General features: G+C 44.8%; 1 protein-coding gene across 1 annotated transcript; it reads right to left on the reverse strand.

Moving 5' to 3' along the window:
- Positions 1–3,133: 3,133 nt before the first annotated feature.
- OTOP2 (otopetrin 2) lies at positions 3,134–14,675 on the reverse strand. Its single transcript, XM_043964173.1, has 7 exons — positions 14,578–14,675; positions 13,884–14,233; positions 13,057–13,193; positions 11,537–11,595; positions 10,726–10,850; positions 6,829–7,709; positions 3,134–3,304 (listed from the first exon to the last, which is right to left on the reverse strand). Exons 2-7 carry the CDS (start codon positions 14,194–14,196, stop codon positions 3,134–3,136), a joined length of 1,686 nt encoding a protein of 561 aa, XP_043820108.1. The 5' UTR covers positions 14,197–14,233; positions 14,578–14,675.
- Between the last annotated feature and the right edge of the window lie 2,074 nt (positions 14,676–16,749).

Below are 16,749 nucleotides of genomic sequence, written 5' to 3' on the forward strand. Positions count from 1 at the left end.
TGTCCCATATGAGATCGAAGGGCCTATATTGATTGCTTGCAACCTTGAGGAAGGGGGAGGGTAGGGAGGGAATGAGAGAGAGATAGAATATGGAACTCAAAACTTTAAATAAATAAATAAATGTAAAAGAGACTGAAGGAAAAAAAACATGGAGTCTAAATTCTAATTCTGAAAGCTTGGACCGTGGGACTCCTCCCGGCTAGAAATACCTTTTGTCTGTGAACCCTTCCCACCCTCTAAGTAGAATGTCACTGAACTGCTGAGTCTGGTTCTAGTGCTGACTGAACATGTTGCATGTTGGGATTTTTGAGACAAACAGGCCAAGAGACTTTCTTCCAAAGCAAGTTGAGCAAATCCCCACAATACAGCCCCCAGGTCCCTGTTGATCCCTCTCCTTACCAACCTTGAAAATGTCTTAGTGTCCTCTAGGGTGGCAGTAACTTGAGGGCAGCTTCCTTCACTGTCACTGTTTCTGACCTGGTTTCTCCTTCCCTTCTAGCTCTGTTTGTCTCTGTTATCTCTGTGTTTATTCTTGTCCCCAAGAATCATTTTTATTCCATCCCCAGAACCCCTCAGATTGGTGTTGGCTTGGCTATGAAGTACATTGAGGTCTGGGAGGGTTAGTGGAAAGACAGGCATACTGATGCACTGTTGGTGGAGCTGTGAATTGGTCCAACCATTCTGCAAAGCAATTTGGAATTATGCTAAGAAAGTAGCTAAAATGCCCATTGGTCCAGAGATCCCACTGCTAGACATATAGCATAAAGAGATCTATGATTAAAAGTCTCATACACACCAAAAGCTGATTTTTTTTTTTTTGGAAGGAGCAAGGGGTGTAGGAGGAGATGATTATAGATTGGGGTATGTTTAAGCAATATGTATTCCATGAATGTAATGAAAAATATTCCATATACCATTGTAAGAAAGGATTAATATGACTAGAGAATCATGAGAAGATTGATGTGAACTAATGCAAATTGATATAAGAAGAACCAGGAAATTAATTCTAGTGGCTCCCTAATTATTTTATGAATCAAATATAAACTCCTTTGACATTTAGCATCCTTCACAATACGCTTCCAGCCTAACTTTCCAGGATTATAACACATGACTCCATTTCATACCCTGTGGCCTAGCCAAACTGGCCTTCTTGCTATTCATCATTCACAAAATTCTATCCCAATACTTTTCTCCATCTTCTAGTGCCTTCTCCTTCAAATACCTTGTGTTTATTTTGTTTATACACACATCTATGTGATCTATGTGCATATGCAAAATAAATAAAAACATTTGGTTTATAAACATACCTACATATGCTAAACACACATCACACACATGTGCATATGTCATACACATATCACATAGACACATATGCATATACTATACATAGATATATGTACATCTACTATATACATACCACATAGACATATGTGTATTGCTATACATATATAGAGATATTTGCATATGCACACATGTGCATATACACTATACACATAGATCACATAGATATTTGTACTTATGCTATGTACATATCATATAGTTATGTGTGAATATACTATAGATAGATATATGTGCACTTACTATATGCATATATGGATATGTGTGTATATACCCTATACATATATGTACATATACTGCACACACATCATGCAGCTATAATATACTGTGTGCATACACTATACACATATATAGATGGATATAACATAGATATATGTGCATATAACTATACACATATATAGACATACGTGCCCATTCTATATACATATCACACAGATATATATGCATATACTATACACATATACGGTATATGTGTGTATATACATGTGTGTTTATATACTTACATATACATGTATTGTCCCACCTGATAGAATATAAGCTTCTTAAGGACAGGGATTATCCCATTTTTTATTTTTGCCTTTTTATCTCTAGCAACTAATACAATCCCTGGCACATAATAGGAATTTAATAAATGCTAGCAGGGGGCAGCTAGGTGGGCGCAGTGGATAATGCACTGGCCCTGGATTCAGGAGGACCTGAGTTCAAATCTGACCTCAGAAACTTGACACTTACTGGCTGTGTGACCCTGGGCAAGTCACTTAACCCTCATTGCCCCACCAAAAACAAAACAAAGCAAAACAAAACAAAAAATGCTAGCTGATTGACTGAATCATAATGATTATAAGGATTAAATGGGGGGAAAAAAAGAACAACAAAACAATGGAAATTAAATGCTGTGGGGGGGCAGCTAGGTGGCGCAGTGGATAGAGCACTGGCCCTGGAGTCAGGAGTACCTGAGTTCAAATCCAGCCTCAGACACTTAACACTTACTACCTGTGTCACCCGGGGCAAGTCACTTAACCCCCAATTGCCTCACCAAAAAAAAAAAAAAAGAAAAAGAACTTAAATGCTGTGGAATTATAATGACCAAGCTTTGAGAACATACCATGTTTCCTCCTTTGCAGGTGATATTAAAACAAAAGGTGTCAATAAGTTATTGTTTTTAGAAATAAGTTATTGGGGACAGTTAGAGAATCATAAGTTTATTTGGTTCCTGGCTCAAAACATAGTAAATCAAGGGATTCAATAGGTGGGAATGTGGGTGGGTCCTCTAGTCCAGTAGTCCAGTTTGGGGGAGTTGAAGAACATAGGGAAGATTATTCTCCACTCACCTCATATCCAGATTATCTTTGTTTCAAAGCACTTTGAAGAAATTGAATCAGTTCAGGGACCCAAGTCTATACGGAAATATGGGTTGCATTGTACAGGTTGGAGGATAAAGTGGGAGAAACATGATTTAAAGTTTAGGATTTTGACTTTAAAAAGACCCATCTCAAACTGCAAACCTATTTGGTGAAAATATATGTTAAAACTCTCATTCTTCCAGTTATTGTTATCAGCTTCAAGTGAAGTAGAGAATGGGAGAACCTGATAAAGAGGCAGCTAGACTTGAGTGGAATTGAGGAAATGGGTATAGAGGTCCCCTACCCATCTCCTGGAGTTAAAATTCCCTTCCAGAGTCATCTTTTCCCTCACTAGGGAGGATATGGGCACCAAATGATGTTGTCCATCAGCTTGGGCTGGGCTCTAGAAATCTTGCAAGGAAATAGAAAGGTTCATGGGGGAAGGAGGAGCATCAGGATAGGACATAGACTTCCAGCAAGTTGGAGACGGCATGCATTCGGTAGAAGATTCCAAAGGGAAGGCAGATGTTGACAATGGCAGTCCACAGAGAGTAACCATAGAAATCCATTTCCACTTCATTGTTGAAATGAGGGCGGACACCAAAGGCAGGCATGATCCAGAGCTAAGGAGAGAGTGGGAATGGATGGGTTTGTGGGTGAGTCAGGATCTAGCAACAAGGTAGAACCCAAGTTACTGTCAGGGATTTGGCTCACCTACCCACCCCTTCTATACATTTTGTAGGGCTGTTGCCTTAGTTTTATAGAATGTTTGAACTGGAAATGACTTTAGAGCTCCTCTATTCAATTCCTCTCATTTTACAGGCGAGGAAATGGAAATATTAAGTGACTTGCTCAAGGTCACCCAGCTATTGAATCAGAATTCAAATCCAACTATTGTTTTTTTCTACCACACTGCCTTATTTTTTGTTTTTGTTTTTAAAGCAATACTAGATTCCTTTGGCCCTAGAAACTATTCAAGAAACATTTACACAGAAACAGACACACACACACACACACACACACACACACGTGCACACATGTCAACTACAAGGGAATCAGTCAATCGTTACACTTATAATGCCCTCAGCCTGGCCCTACCCAACTGAAATTGCCCAAGTGTTGAAAGGTATGGAGACAAAGAAGCAGTGGATGTGATTGGAGGAAGTATTTCTTCATACCTAAGTACCAGATTTTTCTTCCTTCCTTCCTTCCTTCCTTCCTTCCTTCCTTCCTTCCTTCCTTCCTTCCTTCCTTCCTTCCTTCCTTCCTTCTTTTATTTTTTTATGGGGCAATGAGGGTTAAGTGACTTGCCCAGGGTCAAACAGCTAGTAAGTGTCAAGTATCTGAGGCCGGATTTGAACTCAGGTCCTCCTGAATCCAGGGCCAGTGCTTTATTCACTGCACCACTTAGCTGCCCCTAAGTACCAGATTTTAGTTTTCTCCCTAGTAAAATGAGGAAAGGACTATAAGGTTGTATTGGAGTGGGGTTCTTATTGATCTCTAAGGGTGCTTCCACTGAAGATGATGCATCTCCATCTGCTTTGCTGTAGTACCCTAAGGTCCATGAGATCTTCCCATCCTACTTGTAAAACTTTCTATATTCTGTTGCCTCTCTCACTAGAATGTGAGTTCCTTGAGGGCAGCACTGAAACCATCTTAATTTTCTATTGAGAGAAAGATAAGGCACAGTATTAAGTACTTACTATGTACCAGATACTGTACTAAGGGCTGGTAGTGCAAATACAAGCAAAAGTTTTTATTCTCAAATACTTCCAGTGCTTTGAACATAGTAAGTACTTAATACTTTTCATTCACCCATTCTTCCATTCCAGCCCCAAATCCTGTTTATTTTATGCTACAGAGCATTAGAGAAATAAATTTGAAGTCAGACACCCTAGATTTAAATCCTGGCTCTACCATCTATGCCCCACATAACTTTTGGAAAATCAGTTAATATTTCTGGACCTGTATCTTCACCTGTTAATTAAGAGACTTGGATTAGATACTCTCTAAGGTGCTCATAATCTATGCTATATAATATATGAAGTGTGTGTAAGTAAACAAATCTGCCATTCTAAACATTTTTTTCTGAGACATCTACAACACTGAGGTATGGAGAACTGATGAGGGATGGGGGAAGGCCACACCCAGATGTCAGGGGCTGGGCTGCAGAACTCCAGTGAGATTCCCCTCACCTCTTATCTCTCTTTTTTTTTCTTTTTTTTTGTGAGGCAATTGGGGTTAAGTGACTTGCCCAGGGTCACACAGCTAGCAAGTGTTAAGTGTCCAAGGTTTGGATCTGAACTCAGGTCCTCCTGAATCCAGGGCCGGTGCTCCATCTACTGCGCCACCTAGCTGCCCCACCTCTTATCTCTTACCCCTTATACCCAGAGTCCTTCCTGCCAGACTATTCTCTTGGTCTTATCACTCTGCCAGCTCTCTTCTCTCCTGGGCTAAAGGAGAATGAAGGGAGAATCAGGGACTAAACTAGGGTTCAGCTGCCCCAGGCAAAAGCAGTTCCTAATCTGTTCTGGAACATGGTACATATGTCTGCAGATAGGTAGCCAGGCTCCTGAGTCAGTCAGTCTGAATTAGTTCTTGGTGGAACTCGTGTTTGGGCTAAAGTGATTGGAGAGGCACACGAAAGGGGAAAGGGATATCAGATAAATCCTTAGACACACAGTAAACCCAGACTGGTGCTTGGCTAAAGTATCTGCCCTTGCCCTTTGGTGAATGAGAACAGAGATCTAGAGATGCTTCAGTTCTAAAGAAGCTATCTCCCATTCTGAAGGAGTTCCAGTACAGCTAGCATGTTTACAGAGAGTTATACTTACATCACAGATGTTTCTAAAGTGGGGTTACATTGGAAATGTCTGTTATGGCTATACTAGGATACATTGGAAGCAGGTATTAATTATATCTTCGGGGGGTATATCTACATTGGGTCATGTCTCTATATTAGAGAAACACTAAGGTTATGTGTTCATTTTGAGAGTATTTCTGTAGTGAGGATATAAATATATTAGTGCAAAGGATATATCTAGGTTGGGGCTACTTTATGTATTGAAGATATGCCAACTTAGACGTTTCTGTATTTCAGAATACAGTTTCACTGATGTTTTTATATTGGGGATATATATGGATTTGGGGAGTTTTTATATTGAGAATATGCCTATATTGGGGATATTTCTATACTGGGTACATAGCTTTAAGGGTATATTTGGGATATATAAACTTAAAAAATTTATAGCAGCTCCCCCCCCCAGGGCAATGAGGGTTAAGTGACTTGCCCAGGGTCACACAGCTATTAAGTGTCAAGTGGGTCTGAGACTGGATTTGAACTCAGGTCCTCCTGAATCCAGGGCTGGTGCTTTATCCACTGTGCCACCTAACTGTCCCCTATATCAACATTTAATGTGCTTATATATTGGAGATTCGCCTACATTGGGGATGTTTCCATATTGGGTATATAGTGATACTGAGAGGTTTCTCTAATGGGGAGGTATCTGAATTTGTGGTGTTTAGATATTTGGGTTATGCTTCTATTAGGTGTGCGGGCATATTGGGGCTATATATTTGTTGAGTATATCTTTCTATGAGATTTCTTGCAGAGTAGCTTTGTTGATTCACTTTGGGCTATGGTAGCCTCCATCTACTTCTCTTTCCCCATCACACTCTAACACTTCATTTTGCTCAGTCTTCACATTTCCATGGGACTCTGGTACTTCCTGCTGCTGCTCTAATTAAGCTGAGAAAGAGTCAAGTCACAAGACTGGAATGAGCTCTCACATCCCTGCTTTGTGGATGAGGGCTCCCCTCCCTCTACACGAGCTCTCACACCTCTCTCCCCTTCTCTCTTCCCTGTGTCAGCATTTGCCTCCAGTACCTCCTTCTATTGCTTTCCCAGGGAGTCAGAACTCTGCTATTTCATTCATTTTCTACCCTGTTTCTTAGTGGGGTCTGCCTAGAAGAAAATACCTTGCCCTCTCTGAACCTGAGGAAACAATACTTGGCTAGAGATTTCTAAAGTATGGGGCAGGAGGCAGGGTGAGTCAAAGAAAAGTCTTCACCAGTGTTGGGTGAATAAACAGTGACTAGATCATTCCTCCCCTGACCTCCCCTCTACCACCTCTCCACCCCTACTCACAATCACGTTGCACATCAGGAGAAATAGTGAAATATCCTTCAGGCACTTGCGCCTCCAGTTCTTCTGGGGGGCTGAGATAATGGTTACTGCCTCCTGAGGGCCAGCAGCGGTGGGGCCCACCAGCCCAGGAGTGGGTGGGTAGGCAGGCAAGGACTGGAGGGCATCCTGATTGGCATAGGTGAGGCCATAGACGGGCTCTTCGGGTGGGTTTCCCTGCATGGAAGGGGGGCCTCGGTGGAGGCTCTCAATGATGAAGACATTCTGGAAGGTGTGCTGGGCAATCATTAGCAAGGAATAGGAGAGGTTCAGCCCACCCAGTAGGTCCCTGGGGGTGGCCACCACGACAGCCACAATAGAATAGTAAGCGATGGCATACTGCCCAAGAGCAGCCCCCATCAGCAGAGTTACGTCGACTGTACGAGATGGGTTCTTGTGGTGGTCCATTGTCCTTTGGTCAAAACGGTAGATGATAGAGCCCCCAAGGCTGACGAGGGTCATAAGGCCCAGGCAGGCCACGTTAAAGCTGTAATAGAGGATCAGGGCCTGCTGGGTCCCACTCGTGTCCCCATTCACCTGGACTTCATACATAATGAAGACCCCCACCCCTATCACAAATATGAGCAAGCCCAGCACAGGTCCAATGAAGAAAGTTTCCTGGAAGAGGCTGGCAAAGAATGGTGTGTGGCCGTGGCCATGGCTACCGCCGTGGGAAGGGCCTATCAGGCGCCCCACGTTCTTCCACATGACGTAGACCATTGTGGAGGCGAAGAGGCTGTACTCGATGTTAAAGGGATACAGGTAGAAGTAACCCCGCTGAAAGATCTGACAGAAGGTTGTGTTGCAAGGACAGGCCTCCCCCGATGTGCTGCCTGCCCGTTCTGCTGGGAAGAGAGGGCATAGGGAGGTGTTGGGATGCTGCTGGGCCAAGCACTGCTTTTTCCTATCCTCTTTCATGTGTCCTTGGGCACTTTCCAACTTGAAAAACCTCTGGACTATAGGTTCTTTTTTTTTTTTTTAAACGGGGCAATGGGATTAAGTGACTTGTCCAGGGTCACACAGCTAGTAAGTAAGTGTCAAGTGTCTGAGGTCTGATTTGAACTCAGGTCCTCCTGAATCCAGGGCTAGTGCTTTATCTACTGCACCACCTACCTGCCCCCTGGACTATAGGTTCTTAGTGTGTGTGTGTGTGTGTGTGTGTGTGTGTGTGTGTACCTCTTTGTCAATCTGGTGAAGCCTATGGACCCCTTCTCAGAAGAATGTCTTTTAATGCATAAAATAAAAATACATAGGATTACAAAGGAAATGAATCATATTCAAATATGGTTATTAAAATATACTTTAAAAAAACTTTAGGGGCAGCAAGGTGGCACAGTGGATAGAGAACCAGCCCTCGATTCAGGAGGACCTGAGTTCAAATCCAGCCTCAGACACCTGACACTTACTAGCTATGTGACATTGGTCAAGTCACTTAACCCTCATTGCCTTACAAAAAAACCAACCAACCAAAAAAAAAGCCAAACAAACAAAAAAGTGTTTACTAAAAATCCTATGAAAACAAATGTTGAAAACTATCTTTACATGTAACTGAAAATAATAAAATACTTTTATGATTAAAAAAAATTCATTGACTCTAGGAAAGCAAAAAAAAAAATCATTTAAAACTCATGCTAATCAATCCAGGGATGTAGAACATTGCATTTAAGGTGAGATTCTTTTTCAATGTATCAATGGGTTTTGCTTATTATTTTACCTCTTCTTCTTCTTCTTCTTTTTTTTTTTTTGGTGGGGCAATGAGGGTTAAGTGACTTGCCCAGGGTCACACAGCTAGTAAGTGTCAAGTGTCTGAGGCTGGATTTGAAGTCAGGTACTCCTGAATCCAGGGCTGGCGCTTTATCCACTGCTCCATCTAGCTGTCCCTTACCTCTTCTTTTTTATTTAAAAAATTATTTGTTATAAGGCATGACTCTTTGCCTACAATGGGGTTGTTTCTGTATTGGACATGCAGCTTTATGGACATATTTCTATGTTAGGGATGTATCCAAATTTAGGGAATTTATATATTGGAGCTATACCCACATTGTGGGGATAAGACCCAGGAATAGAATAAAGTGTGTGTGTGTGTGTGTGTGTGTGTGTGTCTGTGAGGACATAGGGAAATCTAGCAATATAAAAACAAAAGATATGAATAGAAACTTATTTTAAAATAATGAGGAGGATGATAGCATTTATTTAGTGCTTAAAGTTTTGGGATTTTGGGGGGTTGGGTTTTTTTTTTTTTGGTGAGGCAATTGGGGTTAAGTGACTTGCCCAGGGTCACACAGCTAGTAAGTGTCAAGGGTCTGAGGCCGGATTTGAACGCAGGTACTCCTGAATCCAGGGCCGGTGCTCTATCCACTGCGCCACCTAGCTGCCCCATGCTTAAAGTTTTGTAAAACACTTTATAAGCATCTCATTTTATCCTCACAACAACCATGGGAGGTAAGTGCCGTTATTATCCTCATTTTTCAGAGGAGGAAACTGAGGCAAACAGAGATGAAATGACTTGTGCAGGGTCACACAGCTAGTGAGGAAGGATAGAAACTTAGGTCTTTCTGACTCCAGGTTCAGAGCTCCTTCTACTTTGACATCTACCTGCATCACAAAACATATGCCTAAACTCCCCTCCTCTGGGAAGCTTTTAGCCAGAATCTCTGATTTGGAAGGGATATCAAAGTCTAGCTAATTCAATCCATACCTAACAGGTGCCCCCTCTATAATATCCCCAGCTAGTTTTCATCCAGTCTCCAATCAGGTATAGACCTCCAGGGATGGGGAGCTTACTTCTCAAGGTGACATATTCCTCTTTGAGACAGCTCTAATCATGATTGTCTGTATGTTATTAATCTGTACTTGTTCCTAGGTAGGTTTACAAACATATTAAGTGCACCGTTCCTCTTTTCTCTTTGGGACTCCCCACAGTAGCCAATATGGGATGGGTCTCCACCCACAGCAGGGTCACAGTCTGTTGAGCTGAGTGGCTACCTCATTGCCTTATAAAACATGCTAGGGGCAGCTAGGTGGTGCAGTGGATAAAGCACTGGCCCTGGATTCAGGAGGACCTGAGTTCAAATCCAGCCTCAGACACTTGACGCTTACTAGCTGTGTGACCCTGGGCAAGTCACTTAACATCCTTTGCCCCAAAAACAAAAAAACCAAAACATGCTAAATTTTTTTTTCAGGGATGAATCAGGGGCCCTAAAAGAACTAAGAGAATGAGGTACAGTAAAATTGTAGAAAGGGAGGAGGCCACATTTCTTGGAAGTTAAGAGATACTCTCTCCTCCTTTCCCATCCTCTACTTCTTCTCCTTGAGGTTTCCCAGCTCTTTTTTTTTTTTTTTGAGGGGGAGGGCAGCTAGGTGGTGCAGTGGATGGAGCACCGGCCCTGGATTCAGGAGGACCTGAGTTCAAATCCAGTCTCAGACACTTGACACTTATTAGCTGTATGACCCTGGGCAAGTCACTTAACCCTCATACACCCCCCCCAAAAAAAAAACCCAACTCTTTTTTCCCCTTCAGTCTCCTATTCCTGGACCTCTTTTTGTATTCCTTTCTCCTCCCCCAAGCTCTCTTTTGCTCTCACCAGCTGAACCATTATTGCCCTTTCCCCCATCTTGTTCCCCCTCTTCTTTGGGATGGGAGCAAGCAAGGAGAACATCCCAAGCATCAGGACCAGAGTAGCCTTCCTTTCAGCTAGAGGTAGGAGTAGGGAATAGTAGTGGTCCCTGAACCCTGTCCCTGCCCCACTCCCCTAGTTAGGTTACAGGGAGTTCAACCAATTTCTCATTAGCTCAGCCTACCCACTGGAGATCGCCTGAGTCAGTCATGGTATGTGGGCCCATGAAGATCAAGAGACTCACCAGTAGAAGTAAGGCGGGCATAGCTGGTATTGTCACCATCAGAGTGTGTGTGGTGAACAGATTCATCCACCACAGCTGCCATCCAGATGGCCAGGTTGGTGGCCAGTGTGAACATGAGACCACACCTATTTGGGGGAAGGAGGAGAATGAAGAGGATAGTGAGAGTCCCCATTTCAACTATCCATCCTGGGGTATACCAGGGAAAAATTGGGTGGGATTTGTAGGGTTGGACGATCTTCTCCAAGTAGACTTGGCAGGTCCCCAGTATACTGGGCTACTGAGAAAGATGCCTTGGGGATACCCTCTTCATGGGAGCCAAATGCACTTGGTACAGGTCCTTGCTCCTTAGGTAAACTATAGTAAAATTCTGTCCATCTTGACATTTGGGGTACAAGTATCCCAAGATGAGCAGCACTCACTTCTGCTTACAAGGTACAGTACTGGGGCAGCTAGGTGGTGCAGTGGATAGAGCACTGACCCTGGATTCAGGAGGACCTGAGTTTAAATCTGGCCTCAGACACTTGACACTTACTAGCTGTGTGACCCTGGGCAAGTCACTTAACCCTCACTGCCCTGCAAAACAAAACAAAACAAAAAATAAAAGCAACGTACAGTACTATGTAAGCAGTGTCACTGAAGTAACTGGCAGTGAATTTGGGGACAGACTGGACTAAATAGCATTGAATTTGGAGATAAATTGAATGAACTGAAATTGAATTTGGGAGTGGACTCAAGCAACTGGCATCAAATCTGGGGAAGAACTAAAGCAGTCAGCTTTGAATTTGGGGATGGGTAGGCAGAGAGCACTCACCGGGTCAGGTCTAGGTGGGCATGAATACAATCCTTAGCTGAGACCCAGAGGAAGTATGTCTATAAGAAGAGAAGACAGAGGTGGCCTCTTGAGTAGGACTGAAGAAGAAGCTCTACTTATGTCCTGTTTCTTTCACAGGCCTTTACAATCTCCATAAGAGCATATTTACCCAGCATAACAAGATTTACTCAGTGTCTTCCTTGAGATAGCTTTTCAAGGTGGGTCCTGCCAGTATTATTGCCATTTTACAGATGAGGAAATTGGGGGTCCAAGAGATGAAGTATTAGAGCTGGAACTTGAACCCAGACCCTCTAACCATTCAGGTGCTTGCCAGAGAGATCAAGGGAAGGGTGGGGGCGGGGTACAAAGGAGGGTAAGGAAAAAGAACACACCGAGGGGCAGCTAGGTGGTGCAGTGGATAAAGCACGAGCCCTGGATTCAGAAGGACCTGAGTTCAAATCTGATCTCAGACACTTGACACTTACTAGTTGTATGACCCTGGGCAAGTCACTTAACCCTCATTGCCCCACAAAAAAAGGGAGGGGGAAGAACACACCAACTGTTGACTTAAAAATAACAAATTCATCCTCAGTGATATATGCTGTTAATGTCTCCTTCATTATATATTGAAACAGCGCCTTTATGGAATGGAGATAGAAGGGTACCTAGGTATCTCTCATTCAGGTAGAGGATTGGCCTTAGACAAATCATCCAGCAAGCAAAGCTTGACCTTCATAGCTTCTCACCTACTTTCCACGTCTAGGTTGTTCTGTATGTCTGTTCCCTTCTATTATAAGCTCTTACTGTCAATTAGGCGTCAATGGATATTCATTAAGGTATTGGTCATGTTAGTTTAAACTGTTACCCTTCAGAAACATTTGCATTTTAACAGGGTACACAGACCCCAAAGAAGTGAATTTCTAATAGTGAAATTTTAATCACAGTGATGAACAGTGGAAATATTGGGAATGGGGAGTCAAAAAGGAGGGTGACTTGCCTCATGCCTCTCTAGCCTGCTGGTGATTGATGCCTCCCATTACCAGGTCTAGAGACAACAGGCAAAGCAGGCTTCTGAAGAAATACTCTTACCCATTTAAAACCCCCCAACCACTGTTTCCTTTTGGTTTTGTATTTCTTAGTCTCTGGCACATGGTAAGCACTTAATAAATGTTCACTGATTGGGGGGAAACAACTTTTCTAGCTCCAACTGCCTAGTTAACTGAATCCTCCCTGTCTTTTGCCCAGTGTTGTGTCCAAAATGGTCCCAGGCTAAGTAGAATTCTGGCTAGAGTAGGAATCCTGGTCTGTTTGCAGCTGGGGTCACCTAAGGAGAGGAGGCCAGATTTGGGAGGATAAAAATTGTTGCTGAATGCTTCTCCCTATGCCACCCCACCCTTACCAGGTGTTCATCATAAACAAAGCTCTTAACCAAACTGTCCACTCCCTAAAGCCCTCCTGCACCTCTAGTAGGTCCCAAGGGTTCCCACCTGCATCAGGAAGACATCGACCTCCCCACTTACCTGAACAATGACAAATAGGAATTGTATGATTGGATGTAGGATCTTGATGGCTGATTGACACTCATAGAAACTGGAATAATAGCCTGTTTTGAAGACATCCATGACCAGGGTACAGATACCAAACAGGACCAGCCCACCTTGGGAGCAGAGATGGTGGAGGTAAGATGCTGGAACATATCATCTCAAACTCTCCCGTGGCTCCATCCCCACACCATTCTGCACCTCCCACGGGTCAAAGACAGATATTGGGGGTGTCAAAAGAAGTTAGAGGTTAGTGCTCACAAGAGTCAGTGAAGGATTATTACATCAAGTAATAGCAAGGATTATTACATCAAGTTGTCAGATGTAGGGCTATAAGGGAACTTTGCCACAATAAGATCTTAAAGTTGGGGACCTTGGAAATCATCCTCAACTCCTTCCCCCACCTCCATTTCAAAGAGGAGCAAACTGAGGTTGAGAGTCGTTATATGACCGGCACAAGGTCATTCAGATATGGTAAGTGAGCATCTGGATTTGATTTTTTTTTTTACTTTAAATATCCACTACATCTTGCAGACCTTAAGATATATCTATTTCTCCCTTTCATAGTGTTTCCCTTTCCTCTTCGGTCCAAGTCACCCCTCAGACCCACTCAGCCTCCTCGCCATGCCTGGCTCACCTACCCATTCATGCCAGGGCATAGCACTTCTTCCGTACCCAGTTCTTCAGAGGGCACCCATGGGCTAGAATTCCCCCCCCCCCATTGTTCCCCACCTCATTTCATCCTGCACCTATTTTCCAACCCGGTCCCCCCAAATTGTCTGTGTCCCGAACTCCTCCCCTCCAACCTTGGAGCCAGATTGGTCCTGCGTGGGAATCCAGGTAGGGGACAGCATCGGGGCCTCGGGAGGTTCGGAAGAGGTAAAAGAGAATCCAGATGGTGGTGAGGAGCATCATGGCCGTAAGCAGTGCGAACACATCTGTGTCATACACCGCCACCTTGTTGAAGGCGCCGCTGCTTATGAGAGTGCAGGCGAAAAGCAGCACGTTGACAGACAGCAGTACCGACAGCATCCGGCCGCCCTTCTTCCATCCCTCCCGAGGCGTGGGTCCGAGGGGATGTGTGCTTTCCTTGGTGCCCGGGACCAGCTCCTCCGACATGACCGTGACGGCCGGGGAAGGTAGAGGCGGCGAGTCACTGCAGGGGAGTAGCAGACAGGGCCCCATATCAACCACGAGAGCTCCCCTCTCTCCAACACCCCCTCCCCTACAACGCCACTTCTGAAGAGGGTCCTCTTTCCGCAGCCGTCGAAGGGGCAAGAGGCTGGAATAGAGGACCAGAAAAATCCACGCTCCTCTCTCTTCCCTCCTATTTAGACGGTAGCCTCGAAAGGAGGGGAGGAGGAGCTGTGGCCCATTGGATTCCCTGGGCGTCCCCACCAGCGAGTGCTGGGGGCTCTTAGGGCACGGAAGCCACGTCTGCCCTCTCTGCTCTCCTCAGCACCAAGCCCGCCCGATGCTCCCTGCTGGCGAAGTACCCACCTGGCTGGGGCCAGGGCTGAGCTGGGAAGCGGGGGTCGACTGACAGCTCTTCTCTCCCACGTTAGGCTGGACAGGGGTTTTATACCTGGGCTGGCATGGGTATCTTTTACAACCACTGGCGGGAGGGAAACCCAGCTCCATAAACCTCTCTGCCCCGCTCACATGATCCATTTTATTTAGGACCTGATTTTGGGGAAGAGCACCAAAGAAAGAGATAAGGTTAGATTTATAACCATCCGGTGAGAGGCCTTCCCGAGTTCACCTCCCTTCTCTTAACCGCCCCCCCCTTCCTTTCAGTGCTTCTGGGCTCGGGAGTGGCCCCGCCCCGCGTTACGGTTCAGGGAGGGTACCTTGCTCAGTCTTCTCTTCCTCCTCGCCCCCCTCCCCCACCTCCAATGACCCTGGTCCCTCACTTCCGGAGCGCATTCCTAGATTCTTGGTAGTCAGCTCTACTCACCTCCACTCTCAGAAGTTCCCATTACATAGCTATGTCCTGTCCTTCATTTCCTGACCCCACCCCTTTAATACACTGGTCCCCGGCTCGCGAAGCTTGGAAAATCCCCTCTCCCATCTCCACCTGACGTAACAGTTTTTCTCTTCTTTCTTTTTTTCGCGAGGCAATGAGGGTTAAGTGACTTGCCCAGGGTCACACAGCTAGTAAGTGCCAAGTGTCTGAGGTTGGATTTGAACTCAGGTTCTCCTGAATCCAGGGCCAGTGCTCTATCCACTGCGCCAACTAGCTGCCCTGGTTTTTCTTTTCCTGAACATTTCATGAGCAGCTAGCCCTTCCTCTCTACCCCCTTCTCTCTCCTTCTTCCTTTTTTTCTTTTATTAACATTTTTATTTAAAGTTTTGACTTTCACATTCTATCCCTCCCTTCTTCCTTCCCTTCCCCCCTCCCCCCCCTACTCTTTCACCGCTTAAAGACACCAAGAAGCAAAGTCCGGAACGCCCGTTCCTTCTTGACACCTAGGACTTCTCCGCCCCTGCCTCTTCCTCATCTGAGCCCACTCCCTAAGATCGGGTTTCCTCTTCATCCCACGGAATTGTAGCTCGTTTATTCTGGGATATGTTATTGGGCAGTGCCTAGAGTGCTTGGATTGCTGTCAGGAAGACCAAAATGCAAATCCCTGATTTACGCCTCCGATTTACTAGCTGGGTGATCCCGGGGAAGCCCCAGAATCCCAAAATGCGCCTCAGGCTGTGAACTCCCTAGGAGCATTCACTGTTATAGCTAGGTCGCTACCAGCCTTGATAGACTAGTTCCCACTCCTGGAGTTCCCGATACTGGCTACATCACAGATCTTAGAGTTTTCGACCAAGTCTCGATTCCTGGGTGGACAATAGAGGCTCAAAGTCTCAGGGGATAATAAGTGATTAAGAAATGAGCAATACCTTGTCCCTCTGCTTTCTCGTCTCCCTAAGGGAGGGGGTCCTTTCCTATCTCTGCAGCATCTCCCCCTCCCAAGATCACAGGCGATCTAGTTGGCTAGCCCACCACTAAACTTGCAAGTCGGGTACCTAGGAAGCGAATTCCATCCGGTGCTTAGGTTTGGCACAAATTGGCAAGTATTCCCTGATTTTATCCGGTGGCCTACCTTTATTATACCTGTCCCGGTTCTCCTTGTTTCCCGAGTGACACAAAGAGAATGTATTGCCTTGGGAGGCAGTTGAGCTCCCCATCCATCCTTTGTTAGGGATGTTGGAAAGGAATTTTTTTCTTAGATACACATGATCTGGATTATGCCTGAGGGTTCTTCCAACTCCAAGATTCTAGGATTCTAAATTCTGGCTTCTCCAAGCCCTCCAAATGTGCCTAGAGGGAGCTAGATGGAGCGGTGGAGAGAGTACTGAGCCTGGAGTCAAGAAGAATTTAATTAAAACTCAACCTAGGGGCAGCTAGGTGGCGCAGTGGATAAAGCACCGGCCCTGGAGTCAGGAGGACCTGAGTTCAAATCCAGCCTCAGACACTTAACACTTACTAGCTGTGTGACCCTGGGCAAGTCACTTAACCCCAATTGCCCAGCAAAAACAAAAAATAAACAAAAAAAAACCCAAAACAACACAAAAAACTCAACCTAGACACTGCTTAGCTGTGTGACCCTGGGCAAGTCACTTAATCTCTGTCTCACTTTCCTCAACAGTAAAATTTGGATAAGGATAGTACCTACT

Source organism: Dromiciops gliroides, chromosome 4 (genome assembly GCF_019393635.1).
Source record: "Dromiciops gliroides isolate mDroGli1 chromosome 4, mDroGli1.pri, whole genome shotgun sequence".
Taxonomy (NCBI): Eukaryota; Metazoa; Chordata; class Mammalia; order Microbiotheria; family Microbiotheriidae; genus Dromiciops; species Dromiciops gliroides.

Coding starts and splice junctions, on each gene's coding strand:
- OTOP2 (XM_043964173.1), bottom strand. CDS start 14,196: ATGTCGGAGGAGCTGGTCCCGGGCACCAAGGAAAGCACACATCCCCTC. Junction 7,710..10,725: donor TGCCCGCCTTACTTCTACTG/GTGAGTCTCTTG, acceptor CTCTCTTCCCAG/CAGAACGGGCAGGCAGCACA. Junction 3,305..6,828: donor TCCTGATGTGCAACGTGATT/GTGAGTAGGGGT, acceptor CTCTCTCCTTAG/CTCTGGATCATGCCTGCCTT.